The sequence below is a fragment of the Trematomus bernacchii genome, unplaced genomic scaffold, assembly GCF_902827165.1.
Source record: "Trematomus bernacchii unplaced genomic scaffold, fTreBer1.1, whole genome shotgun sequence".
In the NCBI taxonomy this organism is placed as follows: domain Eukaryota; kingdom Metazoa; phylum Chordata; class Actinopteri; order Perciformes; family Nototheniidae; genus Trematomus; species Trematomus bernacchii.
Window position 1 is genome coordinate 1 of NW_022987735.1, and position 19,990 is coordinate 19,990.

The 19,990-nt window shown below is 39.7% G+C and overlaps 1 protein-coding gene across 1 annotated transcript; it reads left to right on the top strand.

Annotated features, from left to right (window-relative positions):
* Positions 1–657: 657 nt before the first annotated feature.
* Positions 658–18,526, top strand: LOC117494930 (alpha-2-macroglobulin-like; the record flags this gene model as incomplete). Its single annotated transcript, XM_034145940.1, is given in 19 exon segments — positions 658–750; positions 4,346–4,493; positions 4,495–4,580; positions 4,867–4,985; positions 6,443–6,564; positions 7,457–7,508; positions 8,254–8,337; positions 8,823–8,999; positions 9,345–9,430; positions 10,834–10,989; positions 11,897–11,971; positions 13,090–13,258; positions 14,046–14,242; positions 15,929–16,144; positions 16,847–16,959; positions 17,425–17,515; positions 17,673–17,741; positions 17,884–17,989; positions 18,483–18,526. Coding segments are annotated over 19 exon segments (2,203 nt in total), but the record flags the coding sequence as incomplete, so codon positions are not given.
* Positions 18,527–19,990: the final 1,464 nt, after the last annotated feature.

Here is a 19,990-nt window from a genome sequence, read left to right on the forward strand (position 1 = left end):
GATATAAGGAAAAGAACTCATCAACCGAGGTCACAATATCAATCAATCCAGCAGAGCAATAGCCTATAGGCAAAACACAGAAGATCAACAAAAGATATGACTTAAAATAACTTACCAAAGCTGAAGTAGATGGTCAACTTCATTCATTTTCTGTCCGTTTTACTGATTTTAATCGCTATACGCTGCTCTCTCTCTCTCCTCTTTACAACTACTATTTTCGCGGCACACATACTTACAGCCAATCAGCTCTCTGAATTATGAGATGATGTTTGGTAGGTATGTCAGCACAGTGCCCCTATGTTGATTATTCTTTTGCCGCACACATTGAATAGAAAAATACTCTTGAGCATGCGCAGTGTAGTTTTTACAGCACCCATTCATTTTGACAGCAGAGAGAGGGGCTAGATCGGGGCTTGCCCCACATCGCTCAACACGGCTCAATAGGCACACTGTGGACACTAATTGGAAGAACGCAGACTAAAACAGCAATGTACAGACGAATCAGATGACTAAACATGAATCTTAAAATATATTTTAACATATATTGTTTTTTGCATATTTTTTGAATTATTTGCATTACTTTCTGCTGACACTAGGTGGTGCTTAATTCGATTGTTGTTTTTTATTTGTGTGTTCCCAGGGCCACTATTAGAAGCCGCCACAAAGTCCAGGTGGTGAAGAAGAGCAGAAGAAAGAGACTCTCAGGACATTCTTCCCTGAAACCTGGATCTGGGACCTAGTTTCTGTGGGGTAATAATAACAACATATATGAATAGGAAGATTCAGATTTGTGACTTTCAAACGTGCGTGTGAGCAAACACATTACGTTTAACAATATAGGCATTATATCATTAACAAGTTATTTTTCAGTTAGAAAGATTAATTGTTTATTTATGTTGAATGGAAATCAATGTTCATGATTAACCATCACATTTTCTGTCTAAATAGTGGAAAAAAACAGTCCATGACCCCCATATATTAAATAAAAAATGATGTTGAACTGTAAACAAACGGCAAATCGTTACACTTTAGAATCTGCCAAGAATTAATATTACACCTGGTTATAAATCCCAAGTATGTTTCCATACAGAGTTGGGTGTAAACGCGTTACAAAGTAACTGCGCGACTTGCACGTCCACATCTCCGCGTGCAGTGCTCCATAAACATGGCTGAGTCAGCGATAACTTTCGAGGGGTGGAGGTATGCCCATTATTTTGAGTTCGTCCGAAGAATAGACAGGAATGTAACGGTGAGGTGCAAACTGTGTCCAGGCCAGAAGCGTTATCCACTGCTGTAAACACCACGTCAAACCTGAACAAACACCTGCAAAGAACACATGCTAAGGTGAAGCTAATAGCTAAGGACCCCCGAACCCAGAGTGAGGATGTTGTGAGTGCGCCGCCGCCGATTCCGAAGGCAGCACAAATTAGAATTTGGAGGACCGGTAACCAAAGCAGAGATGGACAGGCTTGTAGCATCCTTCATAGTAGAGGTAATGTTGCCCATTTGCACAGTGGAATCACCAATCGCATCGTTCAGAGATATACTGCGCAAAATACAGATAGCAGGAGACAGAGGACAGCCATGGTCAGAGCTATCTGGATCAGTCTTATGCGACAATGGAAACTGAACTAAAGAGAACATTTGAAACTTAGCAGTCTGCGTGATCTGCCTGTAGGGAGTGGCTGGCCGGCCCTGCGAGTAAAGTAACGAGTTACTTTATGTAGAGAGTAACGAAGTAGTGTAATATATTACTTTTTTTTAAAAGTAATATGTAATATATTACTTTTTTTTTAGTAACGACCCCATCTCTGTTTCCATACAATTTAATAAAGAATGGACAAAGTTGTACAATTTGAAAATGCTTCAAAACTGTCCATACTGGCAATGTTACAAATTTGCAACAGTTGCAAAATTGCTTCAATGGAAAGTTGGAATATAAGTGTCACCTAATTTATATGAAATATGGTACAACATGATCCTCTATTTTCTTTTTTAGTTCCTTTTAAACAAAATGCCTGAATTTGAGTTCCCCTAGTTTAAAAGTGTTGCATATATATCTAGGTCTTTTATTGTGAAAGGTAAGAACAGGAAGAATGTATCTTGTATGAGCTGCCTTTGTCAAGGTTGCTTGCAATAATGAAGTTTGATACAATACTGACCTTTTGGAGGGATACAAATAGAAATACATGATTCCAGGGCCTTTTTTATAAATGTAACTATTATTGTTTAAATAATGTATTTGTGTTAGTTGTGATAGCAGTGTGGCTCTCACAAAGGCTATTTTGGTCTGTTCAGCACATCGTACAGTTAATAGTTATCCACAAAAGTTGTCGAGAGATATTCGGGTCAGGAGCAGGTAGTCATGCTACTCAGAGGATGCATCCTAATGACTTTTGTCACATAAGGTTAAGATTAGGGATGACGTTGTCTGTAGGTCAACCATTTCATACATTTTCATGTTAATCCATCCAATAGTTGTGGAAATAATTCAGTAGGGAGCAGACATTCATGATTCCCAGAGGCCACCATAACGTTGGTGGATTATATTTTTTCTTTCTTTTCTTACTGACATTCATGGTGCCCAGTGAAATAACCTATGACACACATTTGGTACATACATTGCCCAGTGGATATAACTTAATTACTTTTTACCGTGCACCACCAAGGAGTGAAAATTCATATTTATCCAATACTTTTGTTTATGACAAAATACCTGGAATACCAAGCCCCAGAAGTACTTTTTACCTGCGTTTTTGCCAACTAGCAAATGTTAATTTTGTACAGACATTCATGGTTCCTAACGGCAAACATGACATTGATGATCCCCTCACTATCTTCAAGCACCACCAGGAGCGTGACTATTCAAGCTTTTAAAGGCAAACACTTTTTATTTCTTACTGACATTCAAGGTGCCCAGTGAAATAAACCTAATGACACAAATGTGTTACAGTCATTCATGGTGCCCAGTGGATGTATCCTTATTACTCTTTTTCTTGTGCCGCTGTCGTCATAATTCAAATGTATCCAATACTTTGGTTTATGACAAAATACCTGCCCCAGAAGTACTTTTCACCTGTGTTATTGCCAGTGGCGAGCCGTGAGCTTTATACCTAGGCCCTCTGACCCCCACCAATTCCCTCGAAAAAAAAAAAAAAAAAAAGAGTTATTACGTCACAGCGTATACTTCAGCGGAATATCAAAACAACGGCCCAGGGTGCAAAACGCATCAATGACAGCGACCCTCTACCACACAACACCTGTGAACCCAATTTGTGTTCTTTGACATTGAAAATGATATTGCATTGTGTTTGTTACTTTCGTTGCAGTTGTATGTCTTAAGTGTAATTTGGCATGCTTTTATTTTGAAGGCGAGTTCACGCTGTTGACAGGAAGTTGTTGTTGCTATGGAAACAAGAAAAGTTTCACAGCGGGCGGAACTTGTCATAAAGTCCGCGATAATAAAACCCACCCATTTAGAGGGAAGATATGATTGGTCAATTGTACTGTCATTTGACATTACTCTCTCGTTCAGTTACTATAGCGGGCCCTCTGTGAATCGCAGAGAGGGCCAGACGAGCTTCTTTCATGTAACCCTCCACATTCAACAGAGACTGAACAGGCAGATTCGAAGGATGTATTTCTTTGGAAATGTGATTTTAAATACAATTTAATCAATTTTTTTTTTTCTGTAAAACTAATGAAAAATATAACACAAATAATATTAAAAAAATATATATTTAAAAAAAATATATATTTTTTAAATATTATTTTTTAGAATATCTTAGGCCCTCACAGAGGGCCTAGAGGGCCCTGACGGCTCGCCACTGGTTATTGCTTATTAGCTCATTTTGTTGAGAAAGTTGTGCCCAGACAAAGCCTGATATTCCAACTTTGTGTTTAACTTCAGACAGAGGCTAACATTTGTAGTTTTTGACTTAATATCTTAGCAACTACTGGATGTTTTGTATTTACTAAACAACTTTAACAAATGATACATTCTGATAGTGAACGTGGTTAACATTATACCTGCTTGATATTAGCAATTTAGCATTGACAGTGTTAGCATGCTGATGTTAGCATTAACTCAAAGCACTTCACAGAGCTGCTAGCATAGCTGTAGACCTTTGTTTTGTTAGAAGTTGTTTTCTTGGGCAGGGATGAAGTTCCATTTCAACCAAATGCACTATTTATTGATCATTTTAGCTGTACTAAAGAATATTTACACTGAAATTTACTGAGCACTTAAATCTCTCATGTGCAGTAGCAATGCATGGAATTTGCTAAGCATATGTATTTTTTCATGCTACTTTTTTATTTGACTCTTGCTTGTTTGTTTGAACAGAGACAGTGGCTCGGTGAACGTGGAGAAGACGGTCCCTGACACCATCACTAAGTGGGCAGCTGAAGCGTTCTGCGTCTCATCTGTGGGCTTCGGCGTGGCGCCCAACGTGGCGCTTGTCGCCTTCCAGCCGTTCTTTGTCAGTCTCACCCCTGCCCTACTCGGTCATCCGAGGGGAGGTGTTTACACTTAAAGCAACAGTCTTCAACTATCTCTCCAAGTGCATTATGGTAAATATTCTAGCTGTTGCAGATGTAATTGATTTGAATGGATACACGTAGGACTGTGGATAGGGTAGTCAAATTGTCTTTTTTAAAACGTTGTTTTTACATGTTTAGTTTATTTGTTTATAGTGTCGTGGAAAGTCCCCATTAATCAACTGTCACAAAAAACAGTAAATGTGGCAGCTTTAGCCAACATTGCTAATTTCCAGCTGTTGTCCCCGGCCAGATGATAATGGACATGTATTTTATATATTTGTATTTCTGATTATGTTTGTCTTTGATTGTGTCTGCAGGTTAAACCACTCTGGCTGATTCCGACCAGTACACCTCCAGAAACTGCGACGGCTGCCAGTACATTATGTGTTTGTGCGGGGAGGAGAGCAGGACTTTCTCGTGGATTGTAACTCCAACCACCCTAGGTACTGATGGCTGACGCATTCAGTTTAGAAACATGAACATGTTATTGCAAATTATACAGTATGAGGCAGTCAGGGTTTTGTTTCACGTAGTTTCCATATATTCTTTGGTGGTCGGTGGAAAGAGCTTAATTCTGTTTACAGGACATTTAAAACGAGAGTTTGGCCTTTTTGACCATTTAAAGCTCCTGAAAAACCATGATTAGAAGTATTGCTTAGTAACATTAGATTTGTATGACTAAAAAGAGCACTACAAGTGAATATATGCTGTAAAAACATCCATATTGATTTTGAATCCACCTATTATCTTTTTAATTAAACTCCTGATAGTTCAAAAACATGTGACATCACAGTTGCTAAGTGAGCTTTTCCCTTTTCAACGAGTCACAGAAATCACAGAAAGAAATACACCCAAAAATCTCTCATCTGAAATATCCATAATTATTTTGTAATTTGTCATACATAGGGTGTTAATTAAGATTCAAATTCTGATTGAAAAAATATCAATTATAAGGTTTCTAGATATTTTTGGGGAAATTGTTTCAAAACTACAAAAACAACATCCATATTGGAGATAGTATAATAATGATAATCATGAAACACTGTGTTGTGGCTTGAAGTTGTGATGTCTAGAACACTAAAACACTAATATGGTCCAAATGTGTAAGCTTCAATGCTCTTTTTTGGGGCACCTTGGCACCAATACGTTCTGGATTTGAATGTAATATCTGTGCAAGATATCAGCTTTCAGCTTCAATCAAAAAATGTCTGACTGTTTGAGGTGTTATTCATTTTAGTCACGGTCAGTTTACCTCGTAATTACAGCAAATAATACTTCCGAGTGGCTTTTGTTGCTAATAATATAATGCAATCTTCTCATCTTTATAATTGAATACTAATTGTTTCTTCCGTTATTGCTAAACTTCCACTCTCAGTGACACAGAACAAGCTAATTAATCTGCTTTAAGGGAATTGACAGCTTTTTGCGTCAGCACTGCTGGAAGCAAAGACAGCGGCTTGTTTTATCGCTGCCTGGTCTGAAAGCTGAGGATTTCTATCAGTCTCCATCAGCAGTGATGGAGATGCGGCTCTGATGAATGTCAAATTGCGCTCCTCTTATGCTGACATCACTTGTACTAACAAGTCAGGGTAGTATCTCTGACGAAACACTCCGAAACCTTTCCCTCGGGTGGGTGGATCTTGTACTTGTCCTCCGTGTGAAGGATTGTGGGCTGTGAAGGGAGGGAGGGGGTGGGAGATGGAGCGCAATAATAAGGCAGCAAATGGGGATTAATGAGGGTGAATAACACGGGGAAACAGGGGGAGGAATGAAACCAGACAGGAGGTGTGGAGGATAATAAGTTGGATTGAAAGCAGACGGGAAACTGTTTCTGCCTCCGTACACAAAAAGTGACAGGGTGACAGGAAGCGCTAATCAATATGACTATGTGTACCCACAGGTCAGGTGAATCTGAAGGTCAGCGCTGAAGCCATGAAGACTAACATACGGTGTGGCAACGAGGTGGCAACTGTCCCCGACATGGGCAGCATCGACACGGTGGTCCGCACCCTGCTGGTGGAGGTGAGTCTCTGTCAAACACAACACACCGGAGAAACAAGGTGGCATGAGCAGAAGAGTTTGACTACTGATATGGACAATATTTTCATTAATATTTGGGAAAATGACCTATTTTAGGGATTTGAGAAGAATGAACCACCTGCAGACCATGTTTGGTAGTGTGGTTGCATCTGAAGAGCCTTCTCTAAAGAGGAATTTATATACATTTAAAATACTTAATAATATAATTTGTTTTATCATTAGACAACACAAATGTATTACCCTGTTATATTTGTTATTTGGCTTTGTTGTGTCCAGTCTTTTTGATGAATGATAGTGGCAGTTATGTATTTTCCGTGTTTATGGCACGTTGGCCATTTCTTTCTACTGAAGACGAAAATCGTAAATGTACTTTATTTAAAGGGTCCCTATTATGTTCATTTTCATATTTGTATGTTGTGTCTCTACACTGTGTTAAATGTTCAAAAAGGTATGTATTTTTCTCATACTGCCTGTGCTGCTGCACCTCTTTTCACCCTCTGTCTGAAACCAACAAAAAGACTCTTTCCAAATCAGCTTGTTGCTGTAGTTTAACATAACTCAGACAGAAAGACATGGTCAATAATGTTGGGACTATTTCCAACGGCGGATTATCCACTAGTTTGGGTCAGCTGGACGATGAATGTTATTTAGTTTTGAGAATTAGTCCAAATTAACTGTTTGTGTTGATGAAGGAACATGGTGCCCAAGGCAACAGCATTTCGAATTGATTAATTTTAATAGTTTTTGCACCCCGAGGAATAACTTGTATTAGAAGCTGGATACACACAAAGATTGCACTTGTTACAATGCCTTCCAGTTTTCCTGAGGTATATCTTCAACCCAATCTCATTTTCTTTGTCTCTGTCTCCACCAGGCTGAAGGAACACCACAGATGGTCAGTCATAACGCTCTCCTCTGTCCTGCAGGTGAGCACGCACAACCTGTGTATCAGCGTCTGTAATCTGAAGCCTCTGGGTTAACGGCCATCTTGATTATCTCTCATTCTGTTATGGAGACCAGAGTCAGGGTCAGGGGTTGAGTGTGAGGGATGATAAAATGTTATCTGCACCTCATTCATTGTTCAGAAGCCTTTTGTGTTTGTCGGATCGCAGATGAGTATGTGTGAAATAGTTGGAACAAAAGCATAACCGCTGTATACGGTTGCTAAACTAAATACACAGAATCAATACAACCCTACGTTGTTACAGTAGTGTTAAAAACATTCATCACTAAGAAGCCATGAGACGATTAGCTTAGCTTAGCTTAGAGACTCTCTAAAACTCACTAATTAACATTTTACATGTTGTTTTTAATCTTTTTTTCTTTGTTAATCCATTAAAAAAGAAATGCTAAACTATTGCTTTATGTGCGGTTAAATGCTAAGCTAATTAGCTGCTGCTTTAATTTACATTACATTACATGTAACTTGTTAGACGCTTTTATCCAAAGCGACTTACATACTCAATACTGTGGGCAATCCTCACAGGAGCAATTTGGGTGTCTTGCCCAGGGACACAATGACATGCTGACTGCAGTGGGGTTTGAACCTGTGCTCCCCTTATCCCAACACCAAGGCTCTAGCCACTGCGCTACATGCCTCTATACAGGCATTTTTGTTCAAGCTGGGAAAGTTGTTTTTTTTAACCTTTTTTTTCTGTTCTTTGTTTCCAGAGGGGCCTGTGGAGAAGAAGATTTCCCTTCTGTTGCCCGAGATGTTTGTGGCTGGATCCGCCAGGGCCTCTGTCTCTGTACTGGGTCAGTCACACAGTCTTTCTCTCTTTTTTTATAGTTATCAATACTTGCGATTGACCAGCAAATAGTTTATCCTGTATTTTGAATAGTGCTGTCAATCAATAACAACATTTTATCGTGTTTATCACAATATTAATCTTAAAAGTTTAAAATAATAGTTTCTACTTGTATTTTGGCGGGAGATAAAACAGAGATGTGGTGGCATGACATACTGGTGAAAGAAATCGGATGTTGTAACTTTAACAAGATATCTGAATTACTGACCTTGTCATGGAGAGCTCTCCTGTCTGTACTTTATATGTAGCTTGTCCAGATTCATGGTAAACATCTGTGCTGAAAATACAGGAGGAAGTTTGGGTCAAACTTGTTTTTTTAAACGCTTAACGATTAATCATGGTGTTAACGTTGACAGCTCCAACTTTTCACCCTCCAACCTGCGAAGAATGAAATGTTGTGCGGGTGTTATATTTGTCCTGTTGCTGCTGCAGGGGACCTGATGGGCCGGGCCATGAAGAACCTGGACAAGCTCCTGGCCATGCCGTCCGGCTGCGGGGAGCAGAACATGCTGCGGTTTGCGCCCAACATATTCATCCTCAACTACCTGAAAAGCACAGAACAGCTGACCAAGGACATTCAGGACAAAGCCACACGCTTCCTAGAGAGCGGTGAGTGCCATCTTTGACAGACAGTGAAAGTGGAAAATAGTTCACAAGGTGTTGCATCAGACAGTAGATCCCTATGTTACATGAATGTCACCTCATTCATCTTGAAAAAAATAAAAAGTTAGTCTCGTCTCCAAGTATTATAAATGCTGTGCAGTATTCTGACATCTGATAGGCCGTCAGACTCTTGATGTATTATTTAAAGCAGCCTGCTGGGATTGTATCATCGTCTCACCAGCATGTGAAACAACTGGGCCTCACCAGTGTAGCCCCCCAGCACTCTTATTCTTTTGTTTTTGTCTGTCTGCAAAGCTGACTTTTTCGTAAATGTGTGTGTGATTGTTGCAGGATATCAGAGGGAGCTTACCTACAAGCACGACGACGGCTCCTACAGCGCCTTCGGAAATAGCGATAAGTCTGGAAACACCTGGTCAGTAACGCTCCTCAACATCTGTAACGACATGATGATTAGGATAAAGCTAATGACTTGTAATAGCCCTAACATTTTCTATATGTATTAACAGCTGATGGCAAAACCAGTGTCATATCTTTTAGATAAGAAGATCTTTGGTGCCTTATTTTGTAATTTATTTTTTGTTGGAATATAGCACAACACAAATGTTTTAATAAGAAGAGGCATTTTTATCATTACTATTTTAAATAAATATTCTGTTCTGTGATGTGTCATTTATACATTTTAAATTATTAAAAAACCAAGACGGCTGTACAAAGAAATAACAACCAAATTGAAAGAAAATACATTTGAAAGGTGCAAAGTAAATTTGATGAAATATTTAAGAATAAGACAAAATAGTAACATTAATGCAAATAATAAATATAATTTATATAATACAAAAATAATAATACAAATGATGTGTTTTTAATTTCACCGATACAGAAAGCACATATACACAAAAGAATACTAGACCTTGCAATTTTCCACATTTCTTTTTTAAACGTGGATTTTCCCATTTTTGTCAGTGAGGTGTGTCTGGGTGTGTGTTTGTGGTGAGCAGGAAGTAGGGCTCTCAAGTGTTTAATTGAATTAGAATTCCAAACAGAGATTGGGTGGAATGGTCTAATAAACTTGAAAAAAAGGGCTTACTATAGTCAAATCAATTTTATTATAGATTTCTTTCCAAGCTACTATTATCAGCATCTTATATGAACATTTGCACATTTGGTTATGTGTCGATTTTTTCATTACTCTTGGAAATACAGCTGCGGGAATGTTTTTTGAGTATATAACAACATGGCAATAATCGCCTTTAACAGACAATTTGGTCAATGTAAAGATTAGCAGGGTTGACCAATACTGTTTAGAAAGACAAAATACTTAGTAATGTAATATATCTATTATTGTGAATATTTCTTGACGCATTACATCTGAAATACAATATTAAAATTAGGGATGTCACATTACCACATTAATGCTCCCGATGTTTTAGAGTGTCGGGAAGTTGTCGAACTTCCCGGCAACAATTCAGAAATCATGTTGTATTAAAGTGAGAAACCCTCTTACCACTTGCATTTCTTTATTATAACCGCACATGTATTTGTTTTATCTCCCCCCAAACCTTCCAAGTAAATACTAATATTTAAATTAATGTGGTTAAACACAGATGATTATTGTGATTAATCACAGATTATTATTGTGATCACCACAATTACATTTTTGAATCTATGTACAGCACTAATCAGAATATAATATGTGGATATTTTACTTCCCATCCTTATTCTGGGCTCCGAGGAATAGCAGGGTTCATTTGGGGGTAACTGAACACAGGCCCACTTGGTTGGATTTGTTTATAAAGACTTTGTGTTTGTGTCCTTCCAGGCTGACCTCTTCGTGATGAAGTCCTTTGGCGGGGCAAAACCGTACATCTTTGTGGAAGACAAGCGCATTCAAGAAGCCCGGAGCTGGCTCTCCAAACTCCAGCGGCCTGACGGCTGCATCCAATCTGTGGGGAAACTCTTCCACAACGGCATGAAGGTGACGACATCAGTCTGAAACTTGGACATTTTAGCTGGGAATATAGGGTTTCACATCATCTGCCTTTAGTCGTTTAGAGCTCTGCGTGGGTGATTTTCTTCCTGTAAGACATAAACCAGAGAATTAATTCAATGTGAGGAGAAAATTGCATGTTGTCTCTGAGAGCTGTGTGCAGGGAGGGATGATAGCCCCAGGCCTGCCTGCAAGCAGCACACTCTAATAGCAGAGTCCCAAACAAATTATTTATAGCCTATCCAACTACAACATGTCATGAAGCCAACTAACACCAAAATAAATGAAAGATGTGTGGCATATGCCGGTACCTATGTTTTTTGGAAAGTAGTTGAATTGGATAAAAAGCTCTTAAAATAGATCATTCTTAATGTCAGCTGATGACTGTGTTGAGCGATGGATTATTCTCAGTCACACACACACACACACACACACACACACACACACACACGGAGATTCCCATCTAGGAAGTTCTTCAGCATTCGCTGCTGAATACATGGCACATTCACCTTGTAACACCTTTAATACATTTTGAACATCTAACTTAATCATACACTTTAAATACTGTAACCCTTTGTCACTTTCATCACAAGAAGGGGGTACACTTTGGATGCAAATGAGATAAGGTTTGTTGTTATAAAGATCTGCAGCCCCGGTTGTAATGTTGTAGATAGAAAAGGGTTTACTACGTTAAATAAAATAGTGTTGAGTGTAAAGAATCCCATACCTGTTTAGTGCAGCTTTTGCAGGAGCCTAGAAAATAAATATTGTATTCAACATAACCGCAATAGCAACTTGTGTGTACATGCATTTTTTAGTTCTAAGTTGCCAGTATTGACAGTGACATGAATAAAAGTGTGTTTTCTGACTGTTCCTCCTGTGATGTTTCTAACAGGGAGGAGTGAGTGACGATGTGTCTCTGACGGCCTACATCACAGCTGCCATGCTGGAGCTCGACACAAACACCTTGGTGAGTCTCGGTCACAACTCGAACTCTGATGAACTTTCACTGTTGCATTCCTGATTTTAAATGTTATCATATGATGTTCGTCTGATAAGTGCTTGTACTGCAACAATGATACATTTACTGTAAATATTCTGCAACCTGGATCCTTTAGATTAATTATTAAGTCAAACACTAAAAATTGTTTTCATGCCTTGGTAAATATTAAAACGTTGGGCTATTTGCTCCCATAACTTCTCCTCTTTCAGACAATTTTGAGAGCAAAACATCCAAAATACACAGGTGTTTATTTGTGTATAACTTTGTATATTTCTTAGTGTGGATTTCTCTTTAATTCAACAAAAATGTGGCAACTTGTCATTAAAAAGGAATATCTTATTGTAAATAATTAACAGGGGGAAAAGTAAATGTTGATCTATTACTTAAAGTGTTACCCTAACACATGTAGTCTCACACAACATTTTTGGAATTTTACAAAAAATGCACTATCATCAATATTGAGTGGATGTCATTGCTTTTTATCTTTCACTATTATCTTTCAGAGATGTGCACTTGTGTTCTTTTTTACTCTTCATCTTGAAATAGGCTGTGTTTGAATATTTCCGTTCAAATGACTTCAAATTCGTATACAAAATGAATATGGTTAATTGTTCAGATCAAATCAGGTTTTATTTATAAAGCACATTTAAAAGCGATTTTTGGTCGAGCCAAAGTGCTGTGCATGTAATAAAAACACATTACTACAATCACAATAAAAGACAATAAATTACAACAGATATATAAAAAACACAGGGAAAAGTCAGGAGTCGTGCTCCGCTCTGACTAGAAGGCCAGGGAGAAGAAGTGTGACTTAAGAGTAGATTTAAAAACCCCTAGGGTCTGGGCCGACCTCACATGGAGGGGCATAGTGTTCCAGAGCCTAGGGCCAGCTGCTGCGAAGGCTCGGTGATTGTTGTGGTTGATACTCGGTGATTGTTGTGGTTGATACTCGGTGATTGTTGTGGTTGATACTCGGTGATTGTTGTGGTTGATACTCGGTGATTGTTGTGGTTGATACAGTTCTCTCCCTCCTTTATATTCTGCTGCTCATTGTTTCCTCTGTGTGGGTGCTGGGTGTGTGACAGGACCCCGTGGTGCAGAGGTGCCTGAGCTGTCTGAAGGCATCAGTGGACTCCGAGCTAGAAGAAAACCTGTACACCACCGCGCTGCTGTCCTACACCTTCACTCTGGCTGGAGACGAGGAGATGAGGATCAAACTCATCACTTACCTGAACCAGAAGTCCAACACGCAGGGTAAGACGGTGGAATCGGCAACATCTGAACCTCCGTTTTTCTCCTTAATCTAAGTTAATGCTAGACCTCTGACAACACTGTCTCATTGATAAATGTTTTACTAAAGCTGAATTTGTAGCATGACATAGTATTAAAAAAAAAACTGCGAAGTTCAAATAGTAGCCAGAATTAAATATTGAAAGAAATCAGCATAACTGTTAAAATGGAAGTGCTGAAAGGAAGTAGATGTTGTAGTGTAAGCCTTGAACACATTCATATTTCTATTTAACTACTTTAATATTCCTTTACGTCAGATTGCAAGTCATTGTTAAACGTAAGTGACATTTTAGTTAAAGTGGAAAGCCTGAACTCTGTGAAAGCAGTTTTTTCAAGCAATGAAGGCAGTTGAAAAGAAATAAACTGTTAAAAATGAAATGTTGGAATAATAGATTTCTTTTTTGTCAGGATATTGTTGTTTTAATACGGATTCTAGCCATAAGAGCCAATAAGACTGAACAGATAAGCGCAGATTAAAATGCATTTGTAGTCACAAGAAAGACATAGAATAGACAATATAGCTTCTGTTTGAAGTGCAACGAGAAATCAGAACTCACCTTGAAGAAAACATGAATGCTTTTAGTTTTTAGAACATGCAGTTCAGCCTCCATTAAGGATTATCCACCTTCATTTACAAACATTGCCAAATGACGATTAAAAGTTATTTTACAAAACCTAGCACACCGAGCTAGTGCACAGGGTCGGTCATTGCTTACCTTCTAAAGGATGAATCCACTGTTCTGATTGACAGGCGGCTCCCGTCACTGGGAGAGAGCCGGGGCTTCTGGGAAAGGCCTGGACTCTCTGGAGGTGGAGATGACCTCCTACGTCCTGCTGGCTCTGCTCTCCGGTCCGGCCCTGCCAGACTTCGGCCTGGGTTACTCCTCCAGCATCGTGCGCTGGCTGGTCCAGCAGCAGAACCCGTACGGGGGCTTCTCTTCCACACAGGTAACACACATCACACACAGGTGGCTTATGGGAAAACTCTTCTTAGTGACACCTGGCGTAGCAACGTAAAAATCAGCTGCTGTCTAGAGAGAGTTAATTGAGGCAACAATTGCATACAAAAATAGTAATTAGTATATTAATCCTGCTAAAATCTGTTAATGCTTGCAATGATGGCACCCTCCTAATGAGTGAGCACCACTCAACTATAAAACACATACGGAACGTAAAACACCCACAGACCAGGTACCCGTTATAAAACCCTAGACATATACTCCGAGGGGTTTCTCAAAATGTTGACCTGATGGCAGGTACTTTTACTTTACCTGAGTTTTCTACTCTACTATTTTTTGGAAGCAGACGTGGTACTTTTTACTCCTCTCTTTATCTGACAGCTTAAGTTACTAGTTACTTTGAATACACACTATAAGCTAATATAGGTTAAGATATTCAGCAGCAGTATACAAAATGATTACTATCAGTTACCATTTAACACCTTGGATACAAAAATATTGGGATCAAAATATACTTAAAGGAAACTATCATGCTATATTTAAATGATATATTGTAAGGCCATACCTATATAAGGTATATTTATACGTTTCTGTTTTCAAAATACCAAACAGATCATGCATTTTAGCCATGCCTCATTTCGCTCTATGTGTTTGCTGTCTACGGGTCTGATTCTGCTGACCACGCCCCCCTGCAGGAGAGGGGAGACGTGCTCTGATCAGCTGCTGGGCTGTCAGAAGAGGGGGAGAAAAAGAGATCTCCGTGTTTTATTATATAGAGTCGTTATTCATTTGTTTTAAAGCTCAATAAATAACAAAGAAGACCTTTGACCGGCACTTTTCTAATTTTGTCCGGAAGATTTAAACTTTAATCGACATCTTGAGAATTACAGTGCTTGCCTCGACGGGGAGGGATTGCATTGCATTAAAGCAGCGGGAGCAAACGCTTGCCTCGGGGAGGGAGAAAAAAAGCCACAGCGGAGAATAAACGGAAGGGTAACCATGGTAACCAAGTCTTCTTCGCTGCTTTTGTGGCAGACGACAGCGCCACTTACAGGCGTGGCATATGTACTACAGCGTCTCCAGCACTTTCGAACGGCAATGGCCGTGGCTGTCTCCTCCTGATTGGTGGAGTTGGCCCAATAGCCGTAGCGCCACTTTCCTGACGTCAGTAAAGTGTTCAAATCTGGATCAGTTTTGATCAGATCCGTTGCAGCCCCTTTTTTAGAGATTTGGGTATGGAGGAAAATAGAGAGGGTTGTGTTTTCTGACACTTGGTGAGTTCCCTGGAACACCGGGGACACATATTCATGTATAAAAGACGTACAAAAGTGCATTTTGCATGATAGGTCCCCTTTAAGTAAGATCTTGAATGCAGGACTTTTACTTGTAACAGAGTATTTTTACAATTCAGTATCACTGCTTTTACTTATAGTATAAACAACAACAACAAGTATCAATTCTGAGTACCTCTTCCATTTCTGCCTGACAACCCCAGGTCAGTTTGTTTCTCTTTCCACAGACTCCAGAAAAACAAACACTTCATCCTATAACTTCTTTTTTTTTAACATGTAATCCTGATGTAGTGTAGATCTCGATAAAAACATATTTTAAGGTTACATTTAAAACACCTTTAAACCAACATTTCTGTTCCTCCTGTAACCCCTCCCTCCCTCAGGACACGGTGGTGGCCCTCCAGGCCCTGGCTAAGTACGGCGCGGCCACCTACAGCCCGGAGGGCAACACGGCGGTGACTGTGACCTCGCTGGGAGGCCTGAACACAGAGTTCAGGGTGGATCAGAGCAACAGGCTGCTGTACCAGGAGCAGAAGCTGAGCGAGGTCCCCGGAGAATACACCATCAGGGCCCAGGGCCAGAGCTGCGTCCTGGCACAGGTATGGGGCATGGGTGTATAAAGAGAACTGGATACTGCGTCGGAGGAGGGGCCTCCTTCATTCCTGTGAGCGTGGCGCATGGAGCCCAAATGGTCTGATGCTCTCGAGAGCAAAATGTCACAAATGACCCGTCATGCCCGCCTGTCGAGAGGAAAGTGCCCGTATGTACGCTCATAGAGCATGCGCACTTGAGTTCTCCTTAAGCCCCGCACCCGATCTCCCTCTCTCTGCTCAGTAGAATGGAGAGAGAAAATCAAACTGAATTCAGGTTTTAGCGCATTTTACACATTTTAAAACCCTAAGGATTCAAATAGGGTGTTCATACTGGTTTGTTTATTTATTTATTTTTAAATGATCCGCTGATTTACAGACATCTCTTTCCCAATGTAAGTCAATGGGGAAAAGTAATATTGGGCCCAATGATGCAGAAGTTGTAGAACCACAGTTTGGCCACTACGAATATTTGCATGAGCGTCCAGCGCACTTGGGTACTGGGGTCTTGGTACGGGGGGCCTCGAAGGACGAGAAAAAGAAGAGCCTCGCAACACAAAGGGCTAAAATTGATGTAAACTAAGAAGTAAAAGCAGTATATGATATTGTAATGCTACAGATGTGTTTTTTTTTTTAAGTTACTGGAATATTTGATCAAAGCGTATTGTTCCTTTGTACTGTGTATTGACTGTGATGACCTGTCTCTCTCAGATTTCCATGCACTACAACATCCCCCCTCCCGCCGACTTCTCTGCCTTCAGCATCACCACCAACACCAAGTGCAACATCAACAGGCCCCAGCTCATCCTCTTTGTGCATGTCAGGTAGAGTGTGTGTGTGTGTTAGCTGTAATAGAGATTGGAAACCTTTTAGTTTCAGTAATACAGTGAAGGAAATAATAATTTGATCCCTTGCCGATTTTGTAAATTCACCCACTTACAAGTAAATGAACAGTCTATCATTTTAATGGTAGGTTTATTTTTACTAATGACAGACAGAATATAAAAAAAAATCCAGAAATGTATCCCCTTGCAACAAACAAGGATTCAGACCGCTTACAGAAGTCCTTTTCCTTTAAAAAAGACTCCTAATATCAACTTGTTACCTGTATAAAAGACACCTGTCCACAGAATCAATCAATCAGATTCAAACCTCTCCACCACTGTATATGTTGGTACAAATATTGTCGCAAATATTCAATCATACCAAAAAAACATCTCAATGCTCCTTGAACTGTAAAAAACAAAAACTGTGAACAGTTAGTTATCGCGTGTTGTGTGTGTGTGCAGGTACCAGGGCAGGAGAGAGGAAACCAACATGGTGATCATCAACATCAAGCTGCTGTCTGGATACATTCTGGATAAGAGCTCCCTGGAGCTGGTCAGTTCTTCCACTGAATGGCACATATTTAGATACTTTAATACACATGTAGTCTGTGCAGTACTATCAGACTGTAAGACTCTAGCAAATTCATACTACATAGTATATTTTTATATTGGTGTATACTGATGGCTGTGTGTTCTGTGCTTATTTTTAGCTGAAGAGCGACCGCTCAGTGAAGCGTGTGGATCTGGACGAAGGATACATCAACATCTACTTAGACGGGGTAGGAAGCACCAACTGTGTGCCTCAGATATGCATGAATTAAGCCTTTATTTTGTATCATTTATTTAAACCATTACGACCTGTGTGCAGAGCTTGTGATAAAGTCAATAGTAAAGTATGAGTTTGTTCTTTTGTGGTTGCAGTTGAAAAAGGATGAGACGCTGATATACAGTGTGACACTGGAGGAGGATGTTCCTGTCGGGAATCTGAAACCAGCTGTGGTCAAAGTCTACGATTACTACCAGACAAGTAAGAGCTTCATGGTTACTTAGTTTGTAATGTATGTGATGCTCAGTTTCTTTAAGTTAACTAAATGTACGGAAGCCCTGAGAGGCAAGATTTATCATTTATAATTTTTTCCCCTTGTGATCCAATTTATCATTTGGATTTATATTGTTTTTTCCAAGCACTCTAAAAACAGGGAGCATATACCTGAAAGGAAACATGTCTGATTCATATGGTTCACTTCCTGCCTCTTGAGCCCAAAATAAGAATAACAACACATCCTAAAATTGTTTTATCCTGGCCAACTTTTAATTTCACCTGGTAAGACTTCTGTCACAGATAAAATAAGAAATAGGAACTTAAAACATTTTCCTAGCAAAGGTTTTCCTAAGTCATAAAAACAGCAAAGGGAAAACAAATTAAACATTTTATTACTAACTTCTCATGGCTTCCATACAACGTATTTCCTCCCTCGTATTACTCACCCTGTTTCTGATGTTTGTGTTGATATTTGCAGGTGATGAGGCGGTCACTGAGTACAGCTCCCCCTGTGCAGAGTAAGTAACATTGTTAAGATCTGTGATGACTTCATTCTTACTGTTGTGCCTAGTGGAATTCAAAACTAGGGTTTCTGTAAGTGTCATATTGAAACGGTAAATGTGTGTAGTCCACAGGTAAATAACACAACGTTTTCTCTTCCAGGTGACGTCATCAACGAGCTGTAACTCACTTGGCAGAATCAATGCGTCGGAGAAAGAAACTTCTAGATGTTCATTTTTTTCTTAGACTGTCATTTGTTTTTACTCCTTTTTATTTTATTTTTTGTTTCTACTTGCCGATCCATTGTCCTGTAACTGTTGTTAATGAAGCAATAATCAGTCTCTCCTGGACACTGGAACCTACACATTAAAACCCGCTGAGGTGAAGAAAAGCAGACGGAGATATTGTGTAACAGTTCTGTTTTTAATAATAATAATACATTTAATTTCCAAGCGCTTTTTCAGGTGCTCAAAGACGCTTTAGTGGTGATAAAACGAGATATAATAGAATAAAAAAATATTAAAACAGCAACACATATTATAATAGAATAACAAAAATATTAAAACAGCAACACAACATAATTCACAAATTAAAAGCCAGTCTGAAGAGGTGTGTTTTGGTCGGTGTTTTGAAGTTGGGGGGGGGGGTCGATGCAGTCTCTGATGTGTTGTGGAAGGGAGTTCCAGAGGGTGGGGGCAGCGATGGAGAAGGCTCTGTACCCCCAGGTTCGGAGCTTGGTTCGTGTGGGGATAGAAAGGAGGTTCGCTTCTGCTGAACGAAGGCTGCGGGAAGGGGTTTGGTGGTGGATCAGGTCGGTGAGGTAGGGGACTTTGTGTGTTAGCAGAAGGATTTTGAAGTGTATTCGTTGACGGACAGGGAGCCAGTGCAGGTTTTGAAGGACGGGAGTGATGTGGTCTCTGGAGCGGGTGTGGGTGAGGAGGCGGGCTGCGCAGTTCTGGATATATTGCAGTTTATTTAGAATGTTGGATGATGAGCCATACAGGATGCTGTTACAGTAGTCCAGTCTTGAAGTGATGAATGCGTGGATGAGGGTTTCAGCAGCCGGGAAGGAGAGTGAGGGGCGGAGGATGGAAGAAGGCAGTCCTGGTGATGTGGTTTATGTGTTTATCGAATTTGAGCTGGCTGTCAAAAATTACTCCAAGGTTGCGAATGTGAGGAGAGGGGGTTAGTGTGGCGTTGTCAAGGGTGAGGTTGAAGTTCTGGGTGGTGTTGGTGCGGGATGTGGGTCCGATTATGATATCTGATTTGTCGCTGTTCAGTTGAAGGTAGTTTGTTTGCATCCAGGATTTAATTTCTGAGAGACAGTTGTTGGTGAGTGTGGTGTGTTATACTGTGTGTTCTGCTGTACCAGTAAATAAAAAAAGATAGATTGATACATCACTACCATACAATTTGCAATGTAACTGACCAACAATAAAACTTCTAAAATGACAAAAATAAGTACAAATTGTCTTTTTCATACAA